General features: G+C 30.8%; 1 protein-coding gene across 3 annotated transcripts in view; it reads left to right on the forward strand.

Annotated features, from left to right (window-relative positions):
* LOC124365901 (zinc transporter ZIP1-like) overlaps positions 1-12,237 on the forward strand; it is a 31,325-nt gene that overhangs the window by 6,618 nt on the left and 12,470 nt on the right. The window contains exons 1-2 of one of the 3 annotated variants that reach the window (XM_046822017.1): positions 2,801-3,241; positions 6,422-6,554. In XM_046822017.1, the coding sequence (XP_046677973.1) occupies positions 3,217-3,241; positions 6,422-6,554 (158 nt within the window). In that variant the 5' untranslated portion in view covers positions 2,801-3,216. Of the gene's footprint in view, positions 1-2,800; positions 3,242-6,421; positions 6,555-12,237 lie in introns of those variants that run through there. The other 2 variants (XM_046822019.1, XM_046822018.1) reach the window with 2 other exon arrangements.

Below are 12,237 nucleotides of genomic sequence, written 5' to 3' on the forward strand. Positions count from 1 at the left end.
TGGGCGATACTTATGTATAATAAGTACTGTGCATACCAAATTCAATCACATTCTGTAAGTGGGTTTTGTATAATAAACGTCCAAACAACGCAAACTTTGTGTGTGTGTGTGTGTGTGTGTGTGTGTGTGTGTGTGTGTGTGTGTGTGTGTGTGTGTGTGTGTGTGTGTGTGTAATTTCAATAAACATTAAATCACTAAAAGTACTTGCTTCGCCAGGACTCATTACACCACAGAGCCCTTACTATTTACGATTCTATTATTTTTGTATTTGGCCATATCTGCCACACATAACAATAAACATTTAAATTTGGCTATTACCATTTATACAAAGTTAATTAATGTAAATAAAAGTCGTTTGACATGTATTTGGTCTTCCGATCATATGTTAGTTTGGTTATTTATACGGATATCTTGTGGCTACCACTGTATATCCATTGTATATCGTTAATATCCGTGGTGGAGATACAATGTATAATATTGTGGATTTATCAAATGTAGATAGAATATCCACAGTAGAGCTACAGGATGTACATGGTGTGTATACACGAAATATACAGAATCGGGACATTTGGATAGCTTGTGTATATCCTGTGGATACCAATGTATATCAATTGTATATCGTGGATATCCATGATGGACATAAATGCATATACACTGGATAGGTTTGTGCTGTATGGGTGGCTACGTAATTTACTTTAGTTACTTGGGGTAAATGAACGCCATTCAATGTAACTGAAGGACGCGAATTTTGTGTAAACGTTATGTGAACTGATTTATTCTAATTAATTGTTATTCTCCATGTCTTAAACCAATTAGTAATTTGGATCTAAGCTCTGTTGTGAGTAATGATATGCTCGAATACAATCTTTATGGACTAACAAAACTGCAGTATCATCTGAGAAAGTTGCAATTAGAGTGTGATCATTTTCCAGGAGGTCAGCGGTATATAGTAAATATAAAATTGGTCCAAGTTTACTTCCTTGAGGAACTCTGGATTCTATTGGATGTTGCTGAGTAAGAACATCTATTTGATTTGAAATATGATGATCGGTTTGAAAGATATGATTCTAGTATTGAAAAAGTAAAACGAGGCAAAAATCTCTTAATTTTGTACAATATACCAGTATGTTCCACCTTATCAAACGCTTGACTAACATCTAAAAAGATAGCCAAACAATAGGCTAACTTTTATTTTCTAAGCACACGCATATCAATTCAACTACTTTATGGTTTTTTTCTAATGAAAATATCAATGAGCAGATAATTTCAGCGGTTAAATTAAACTATTAGTTGGTTGCTAATAATCGCCTAAACTACTTAATAAATTGATAAGTAATTAAATGAGGGATAGGGCTCAGTAAAACCTTTACTACTTGATTATTTTTAGTTGTAAAATAAATTTGGAACCACAAAATGTTCATCCGAAAGGAACCCATATTACTCATATTTGTCTATTGGTAGTTATTATATTTTTAAACATTAGTGTGGCCGTTATTTTGTAATTTAATATGTTACACCGATTTTTAAAACAAGTTTTCATTATACAATACAATTTTTACAAGTTAGAATTTTATACCCTTACGAAATATTTTTCTAAAAAAACACTATCTGACAAGACATATTATGATAAATTAAGCGATATACTTATACTTCATTTTCTATTTCTGATTTATTTTGACCTGATAAATTTAATGGTAAAGTTTGATAGAGTAATTTATGGACACCCTGTATAAAGGTGATGTACAGGATACCATTCATTTGTCGGGTACAAAATTTTATCTATTATAGTTTGGCAAACAATTTGTTGCGTGTTTTTGGTGCCTGTATAAACTGTTAAAAGTTGTATGTATACTCGTAGATACGTACAAGATCCATATTTCATATTTCACAAACTTGGAACTGCTTTGTATTCGAGAGGGACTGGTCAATTAAGAACTTCTATCACAGTACTAGTTTTGGATTATGTTAATTTATATTTCATCAAATCTATTATTAACGTATTCCATTGGGATATTTAAGTGGATTTGCAAGTCTTTTCACATACTTTTGCATACAACTTGCGTCATAATTCATGCAACTAGCGCCTTCTTCTTACACAAACTGTTGTATTTCACATATAAACTAATGAGATTTAGAAATAGGTAGTTGGCAGTGTGTTGATTTAAATGAGCAACTGCCGCGCCGCCCCAGCCCTGGAAAATTAACAAAACGAGCTCAATTAAATCTGTTCAAAAATGTAAACGTTTTAAATAGTGATTTACAAAATGAAACAACCAAGATAGTGATTTAGGAGCTCCATGATGTGACAGATGCCTAATGTTTTAAAACGCCCAATCAAGATTATAAGTTAAGATACTTAAAAATCATTTATTAACAATTTGTTCATATAGTTCTAAAATTATACTTATCTTGTATAAACATTTGGTTTTAATGGGATATTTAAGTTCCCGCTTAATAAATGTTCCAATTTGCAGTTTGAATCAAAAGCTCTTAAACAGGTACCATTTTTCTATTTTATTGATACAGCTGGAAGTGACTGTTTCTAATTTGCTTTATAACAATAAACGCAGAAAATAAGCTAAATTTTAATACAACTCCCATTATTGTAGCTCGACTAGGTAGTATGTGTTTAACTTCCAAACTCGGTTATTTATACTATACTGATCCGAGAGTAGTGTAAAGTTTCTTACAAGAAAAATAGTATGTGGAAAGAAATTGCCTGCCTTCATCGCAAACTCACACAAATCAGCTGTTTAAGAAAATGTATTCTGTTCTGCATAAATAACATGGAAAATAAATAACAATAAAGAGCAGTTTGGTTCTGATTTTGTTTTATGTTGTACACTATTTGATTTGACAAAACGGAATTTTTCATATTTTTTATATTTCGCTCTTGTGCTAATGAAACTTGTCATGTTCCTACGTGCATGTCATCTTTTCTTTTTCAACTACTGTGTTATTTAGTTTTATTTTATTTTTGTTATTCATTATTATAATAAATATTGTTTTAACCTACGATTTTTACTGTCAGTCTGATTTTTAAGTTTAGTAAGGCTAAGCGAGTCATGTAGTTGTCTTGTATATAAAAAGTTAAATTATTTAGTAAGGACTCAAAGGCTCATTTTTTAAATTATTAGTCCTTTACTCTTGCAAAATTACTTGAATAATATAATCTAACCTCAAACTAAACTTCTGTACAGTTCAGTTTCATAGAAAATGGAAGTTTTTGAAAACTTGTCAGGTGAGTAGATTTATTATGCTATAATATATAAATCCCTGTGTGTTGCTTAATGCTGCGTTACTCCTTAAATTGCTATTTAGAAAAAATGTTGAATTACCGGGTAGGGTACGATAAGCGGACCCGGTTTTTTATATCGAAGATGCATTCATCGATACCTAATATTCTCATCTCAAATCCTAGACTATCAATCGATATAAGTATCTATAGTTCTAAATAACAATCATATGTTTTAAATTAAAATATGAATCTAATATTTACAGTGATCAAACAAATTATTATAACCAAATTTCACATAATGGGTTTTTCCGCACGAGTCCAACAATGTTGAAGTCATGAAATACATGTCTTATCATCTTCTAAAGCAATGTCGTGTAGTTTTCTAAAATTGACTGTCATTTTTAATAATCAAACTTTACTTACATAAAATTGTAATATTACATTAAGAGTATTATTTGAAATTGTTTACAGCTATTGATATAGATTATTTAATTAATCATTAAAAATAATTAATCAGTATCGATTGATTATATCGATGGTTATGATTAAGTAATATCGTTTGCCAATTTCGATATAAAAAACCGGGTCCGCTTATCGTACCCTACCCGAATTACCACTACAAGATCTTCATAATTTGTGTTTTGTTTACTTGGCTATAAAATGAAAAATATACATCTTTTTGTGGTAAAAATAAAATACAAAATATATATTTAAATATTGGGTAGTTGTCACATTAACGGCCGGAGCGGCAAAATACATGTTTCGCGTTATTAACTTATTGGAATCGTCCTACAGAACAAAACAATATAAGGTTTGACGGGGTGGAAATGAGAAATAACAAAGTTATAGAACATAAAAAATGGAACAACTGTTGAAGCGCGGAGCAATATTTCCATGTTCTACATCCACATCGGGCATCACGTGACCTTTTCTGACCATGATTCAACCTCGTGATGACGTCATCAGATGCGGCGCCATCTTTGTAAACGTAAATGAAAAATAATACTGAAATGAGCAGAATTTTGATCCAAATGAACAACGTTTTTCTTAAATTTCGAGCTACAAATTAATTAGTTGTTATCGAGTTGAGACGAGTGCCTCCGGCCATCAGCGCGGGGTAGCACCGAAGGAAACGAAAGAAAAACATCCCTCGAGATAGTACCTATCAGTAAAATATCAAATTCTAGAGAGGCTGATCAGAAATATAAATTGAATTGTTATGGAAAGGCAATTATGTACCGTGTAAAAAACTTAATAAATCATAATTTGATAGAAACAATTTTATTGATACATTCGATAAAAACAACTGAATAACAGTGTTTATTAAAGTCTACCCTTACTAAATTTTTAATTTCATCCAGAATTGTAAGTATGTATTTTTAGCTATACCATGTGAAAAACAATTAAATTAAAAAAAGAATCATGTATAATATTATACTGTTATGAATAAATACAAACATGAATAATAATTTATAAAAAGCACTACCATTTCATCACCAGCACCACCAGACCTACTACTGCGAAATGTTGAGCTAATATTCTCATCTGAAGCTTGAACGAGAGATGGTGATACTTTGGTATTATCAAGAGGCCACTATTTTTGAAAGAGTTTTTCTTGCTGGGGACTTAAAAACACTACATTATTAGAAAGAACATACTTTATTTGACTCACTGTAAAAATTACACGTTATTATGATGATCTTTTGAACTTGTTTTGTACCTCCCAAGAAGAAGCGATGTCAAGAGAAGGAGTGCGCACTCTTTCTGATATCAGTGAAAAAAACGGCTGGAATGGGAAATAAAAATTTCAACGTTATTAACGCATTCTGCTCATCCTCTTGAACAAAAATATACATGGTTTTAGGGGATGGAGATCACAAATAACTTTGATGAACAGGTGGAACATCCGAGATACATCATGCAACTTTGTTTTTGTGAACAACCGCCAAGCCCAAGTACACTTGTTTTCATGTTATGAACTGTTTTTTATTTTTTTTTTTCAGCTGTTATTTTGTGGTACTTATCTATTATGTTAGAAATGTCTATAAAATAGCTGTCCAATTGGTGGTGCAATCCTGTGGGCATTACTCAAAGTACTTGGATGTCACATGCTATGTATGGTACACGAGTTGGGGAGTGGTTACATTGATTTTTACGAGATGATAGTGGTGATATGTTGTGATTGTTAATTGTTTACTCTACTTATTAAACTTTAACCTTTTCCGAAAGAAACACGGGCGATAACCAGTATACTGTAATACTGCATACAAAACAAATCAAATGTTAGTTGTCAAACATTTTAATGCATTTGGCAGCAATACTGAAATCAATCAAACAAACAAAAGATTAAAACATTAAATTTATTTATTAACAATTTTATTTACAGATAATTTAATGTGGTATACACTGAGACAAAATTTGTCAAACTAATCACAGATTTCTTTTTAAGATTTCCTATTGAAGGAAAATAAAAAATTATAAATTAAGTAAACGTGAGCAAATTACCGTCACACCATATCTCATGCCTAGGAAGGAGGTCAAACTGTCACATGTTCAAACAAAAACTAAGAAGTAGGTCTAAGCCCAAGAGTATAGAATTAAAATTAAACTGTTTTAATTTGTTTATTTTGTATTACTCTGAGTCAGATATAGCATGACCGGTGGCCTCGAGATGCGCAGAAGGCAAGGAGTCGAAAAAGTGGTGGAGAATGGAGTAGCTCAGTCAGTTGCCATGCTGTGTCATGTTTACTTCATCCTGCAACCTTGTATACACGCTGTCCTAAAAACATTGTCTTGGGCAAATCCACAATGTATTAATGTGTGTTCATTATTTAGAAAAATTGGACGTTGAAAGATTATATACATACAAACACGTGAAGTAATTGCAAATGTTTACCATTTTATAAAAAGTGAAGCGAAACTGACACACTTATAAATTTGAAAAAAAGGTTCAACAGCGTGTTGTTCAAGCAACTGGAATTTTAGAAATCATGCAAAGGTATCTAAAGGAGGAAAAACTAATTTCTATATGAGTAACCTGTTACTAGTATTCATTAATTAATACTTTGACTTCATGGTAATGCAGTAACCGTGTTAAGGAATAGTGAAAACTTATATTAAAATAGTAACATTTGATTGCAGTCTTATTTATGTACATGTATCTGTAATGTTGCTCTGTTGCAGAGGAATCATGGACCACGGTGGTCAAGGGCAGTTTTGTCGTGGGATTGTTTCTGTTTACTCTCATGTTTGCACTTCTGCCGATGATTGTCATCAAGAGCTATCGCACTGAGAGGGACCCGGACAAACGGACACAGTAAGTTGATTATTTTAAGAGCTTAATCATTTAAGGGAGTCCTTATTTTGGGTGTGATATGTGAAAAAAACCACCTATTAAGATAGATAGTCAGTGCCGCAAAGGAAAAAAAAACATTTTTCAGCCAAAGAGTTCAGGTCAGTCAAGAAATTTTTACTTATTTTTATCATTTTTTTTTATTTTACAATTTTTTACTTGTCTCCACAAGAAAATAGATCTAACATGTTTATTTCTTATAAAAGAGGCTTTCAGGAAAAAATACTGATTTACCTCGGATAATGATTAAAAAAACTACAAAAGAATTCAAAAATAATTTAATAATATTTTAAATTTGATGTATTATAATTAACTTAGCAATTACCCACAGCGTGACATGCAATTTCATGACGAACAACTGGACTGGGACATTATAAGTATATCTATTTTAAATGGCATACCAAACACTTGATTGACAAGGGATGGTTACTGAAATGTATTTCAATGTTCTGATTTTTATTGGTTCTTGAATAATTATGAAAGTAAAGAACAATATTTTGAGGCCCTGAAGTTTAAGTGTAAATAGTTTTTATAAGTACTGGTAGAATATCTCCTATGATTTCTGTTGAAATATTTATGCCAGTGTAGAGAAATAATTAAGTCTGTAGGGTCTTTAGTGAAAACTCTTATAATGTAATATGATGGGGAGCCCTATTACGATTTAAAAAAGAAATGTTTTGCATTTGCAGGAACAATTCTGGTTTGAGTAAATTATATTTTTGTCGCCACAGTTAAGTTTTTATACATAATGCATGCATATTTTGTGGGCCATCTAGCTCCCTGTTTTTGCTTGTACCCTTGATAGTGATTCTTTATAAGTATGAATATATGTAAATCTGAGTAGTACACTGTATGCCCTTGCTTTCCAATCTCTGCTCACTTTATCATTCTATTTTCTTGGGTCTTCTAAGAGTTATACAATTTTTTTCATATCTAATCAGAACCGTATTTTTATCAGTGCAGAATGGACCCACTGCTCCCTCTTAACAAATGTTACTGCCATAACTATTTGTTGTACACAATGACATATAATATTTAGTTTATGGAAATACCAAATTATGGAATAAATATTTTATAATAAGTAGTAGTATTTTGGAATAAAAATATGTGTGTATATTACTCTGACATCCAAGTATTACCATCCCAAATTTTGTTTAAATCTGTACTCTAGATTTTGTGTGATTGAGTATCAAAACATCCAAACACCCAAAGCTACAAATATTTAGATATCCAAACATCATTCTTAACAAAAATGTTTTGCATTTGTAATATTATTAGGATTAACATATAATATTTTTATGTGCAAAACAAGAACACAGTAATAGAGTCTGTTTCAAAAACCAAAAGACAAAATTCAAAGAAAAACATAGGAACAAGAATAAACTAATAAATAATACTGAAAATAAAAATGACTCTAAAGTGGAAAATAAACAAAATAGATGTAATAAAAAGAATTTTAATTTTGCAACATACAGTATGGTTGTATGCTGACAAGTTTAATGGACAATGTCTCTTGGCAGTACTATGTGTCATCAGTGGTGAATCCTAATGCTGGATGGGAGTATGTGGCAACGAATGCTTGCAGTATGATCGAGGGTTCTTATATACTGATCATTATGGCAGGAATGACATTGGTAACATTGGAGAAATATATCATTCAATTTACAATGGACTTGATAAATTAAGATGTCTTAGATTAAAGTTTGAATGTGATATACTAGTTGTAGGAATACTATATAGATTTAATTATGGATACAGTAGGGTAAAAGATTTTGTTTATAAAATGAACCAAATATTATACCAGTCCTTCGGTCCTTATCTAGACTTTGATAGGATCAGAGCTCGTTATCAGATAATCCGTTCAGGCATACTCATGTCCATTCTGATCGATATAACCTACATATTTTGCTAATTTACTTCCGATTATATAATTTGTTTATTTCGACCAGTTTATATTTTTATATTACTTTTTATATTATCATATTGTGCGGTATCTACAATGTTGGACATGTGTACTGCTTATGTTGCGGCCATTAATCTGTTTAGTGCCGTGGTCAAATGTGGTGATGTATTTCTCGCAAAATGTTTTGGAATGACCTCAGTGAAAATACTTCCCTTAGGACATTGTTTGGATGCGGAAATTGTACCGGGCGTTGTTGGTAAATAGCGATGTGGACAACAGTTCAGGAGACAGTAATGTTTTGAAGGCTATCATTGAATTGATTGAATTGAGAGATAATTTAACGAAGATGCTGGAGACAAAGCTCGATATCATGGGTGAGAGTGGCATATTCAACATGCACAATAAAGATACGGAACATCCTAAAGAATGGCGTTGCAGGTATTTTTGTGAGAAATGGAACAAAGATTCAAAAATCAACTTAGCCAGTTTACTTCAGAGCTGAATTGTGAATTAAGTTGTATTAAATTAAATGACTGAATTTAATAATTGTAAGTTTATATAGGAGTGGAAATTATAAATTAAACATTAGAGGCTTTTGAAAATAAAGATACAGTTTTGCTTTCTATCTGTGCCCTATGCAAAGCATTTGATTGCGTATCCCGTTTGATATTTTATTAATGAAATTAGAATTTTATGGAGTTAAACATTTAATTTAATTTTATCTTATCTGAATAACAGAAGACAGTTTGTTTCAATCAACAATAAGATTTCAGAATTAAGTTGTGTTAAGATAGGTGTTCCGCAGGGCTCAGTTCTTGGACCGTTATTCTTTGTTGTGGCGGCCAATGATCTTCCATCTAATGTCATGGCTGATGCAGTTGTTTCCTATGCTGATGATACAACACTACTTTCCAAGCACCAAGAAGGCACCAAGATTTGCAACTTTACAGGCGATTGTGAAATCAGCTCTTGATAGTGCACTATATTGGTTCTCGGCCAATAACCTTCTTTGTAACTACAAAAAAAACCCATTTAATTTTAGTAGGTTTATAAAAAAATATAGAAAATAGATCAGTAAAATATTAAGCATTCACATTGATTGAAAATTGAATTGGGCATTCCTAGAAATTGATTTTGTTTGTGGGAAAATTTTTAGGGTATACTTATCTTATCTGGAAATTAAGAGATATTGTTTCAGTATATACCTTAGAATAGCATAATTTGGACTTTTTGAGTTACATTTAATGTATGGCTTTAATTATGTGGGGAAATTCCTCTTTATTCAATGACATTTATTGATACAAAAATAATGATTCGCACAATGTGTTGGCCCTGTGGAGCATTGTTGCACATTGTTCATTAGACTGAAAGTGTTAACTGTGGTGAAGTTATATATTTTCAGAATGTTGATGTATGAAAAAACAACTTAGATGAACTTGTCATCAGAGAAAATATACATAGTCGTAATACACATGGGAAAAGCAAAATTGATATCCCAATACATACTTAACAAACACTGCCAAATCACATATTCTGTGTGGTATACACTTTTTCAATACATTCATATATATTTTAACAGCATTATATTTAATGTTTCAAGAAAGTCATATATTTCACTACACAAAAACTCAAATTGTATGACATTCATAAAAATTATAAAATAGGAAACTAAAAAACAGTTGACCAATAGACGTAAAAGAATCAGTACATTTTTTAATATGATATTTTATGTTACAAATTATGAAAAGGTAGTATTTTTATACTTATTTTCTTAATATATTTATGTTATAATATATTAAGTGTTGCTTTAAAATTCTCAGAATTTTAATGGTTTTAGAATATTTTTTAAAATATTGATTTTCTTGTTTTAAGAATGTCATTTATTTTTTTATAGAATAATAAGTTAACAAGAAAGAAAATAAAAAGTGTTACTGAAATATTCCTAAATGATATGTGGTTTTGCCAAGAATTATATTATCAGTACTAGGAAGTTATTATCTCATTGAATGTGCAATCATTACAATGACTCATGATGACAACTCAGTTTTCCAATGAATCAAACAAGCTTTGTTGAATTTGCATTATTCAATACCAAGTCTAATATCATTTAGCTGAGTATTCATTCTTTGTTTACACATCTAAAGTTACAGAACTATGTTTTATTGATTCTCAGGTGCTTCTTGTGATACCAATATGTTTTACTTATGAAAGTAAATGTAGGTTGCATATATACAATGTACAATGTATATATATATATATATATATATATATATATATATAAAATTACAATAAAAATGTAATTACAAAGTATATATATATAATATATTAATACAAAGTATATGTAATTTCAATAAAGATTGAATCACAAAAAGTACATGCTCAGCTGGGACCCAAACATGGATCTCTCACTTGCCAGGTGAGTATTATACCACAGAGCCCTTACTTTTTACGATTCAATTATTTTTCTGTCACTTATGTATTTAAATAACCAAACTAGTGTATGTGACAGAAGTTAGAAATCCGGTTTTGAGTCCAGGCGGTGCAGGTACTTTTTGTGATTCAATCTTTATTAAAATTAAACTAGGCTATTGTTGCTTTTACAAATTTTATGAATGTGTAAAATTAAATTTTTATAAGTGGCAAAAGTCTAATCTAATATCAAGATTGATGAACTAAAAGTACTCTCTAGGACTTGAATCTGGATCTTTCACTTGCTGAACAGTAATGCTAACACTACACCTTATCAATGAATGGTTGATTGAGATATCAATATAAGTACTTATTTACTTACCTCAAAAAAAGGAGATTACACAATTTGACCAAATTTGTCTCTCTTTTATACGTATGTACATCAGTTTTTCAGTAACTAATGAACCGATTTAAATAAAAACATTTATGATAAAGGGCTGTCCCAAAGTGGTTCTACAATAATTTTTTGAGGTATGCACCAGTATAAAACCATACTAAGAAACCAAACAAATTGCAGGGATGCAGTTTTATACAAAATGTACCTCAGAAATGCTAATAAACTATCACTTTTCATATTTGGCTTCGGATTTACGTCTCTATTGGAGGTAATTTAAAATATTTTTGCTGTAGCAACAGGACAGGATTGAGTGCAGAGATTGGAAGTATTAAAATCACTGTAATTATCTAAGAGTTGCCGTGGATAGCTCAACAGCGTTCATCAGGGTTCCAAAATTACATTCCTGTAGGAAAACTTTGAAACATATATGGAGCAACAGGACAGAATAAGGTGCCGAGATGTAGTTTAGACCAATAACCACCACTAACCTCTCAGATGTTAGGAAACATTGTTTTTCATGTTAATGGTCAAAGTAACATCCCCATTTAAGGCAATATAAAAAATCCATCCTGTAAAAACGGAACTAATTGAATGTGGAGATTGGAATTTTCCAAATCACTATAAGTTGCTGCATAGTTGCCTCAGAGCTGTTTCATTTGGCGCCTCTTTAAAAACTTGTTTGGTATCAGCTGTAAATAACTTTAGTTTTTTAAAGTAAAGTAATTTTTAAATTTTTAGTTATTTTTAGTACTAATTATTTCCAGATTTTTTAAGTCTGTTTGTTTTTGTTTTCAAAGTTGTTTTATTGTTTGTTAATCTTTATGTGTATTAGATAAAGCTATTGCCACTTTTACAGATTTAATGAATTTTAAAAGTTGTTTCACAGGTATTTGGTATTCTGATCTCATATATGTTAGTTATTAAAACAATACTGACAG

Source organism: Homalodisca vitripennis, chromosome 7 (assembly GCF_021130785.1).
Source record: "Homalodisca vitripennis isolate AUS2020 chromosome 7, UT_GWSS_2.1, whole genome shotgun sequence".
Taxonomy (NCBI): domain Eukaryota; kingdom Metazoa; phylum Arthropoda; class Insecta; order Hemiptera; family Cicadellidae; genus Homalodisca; species Homalodisca vitripennis.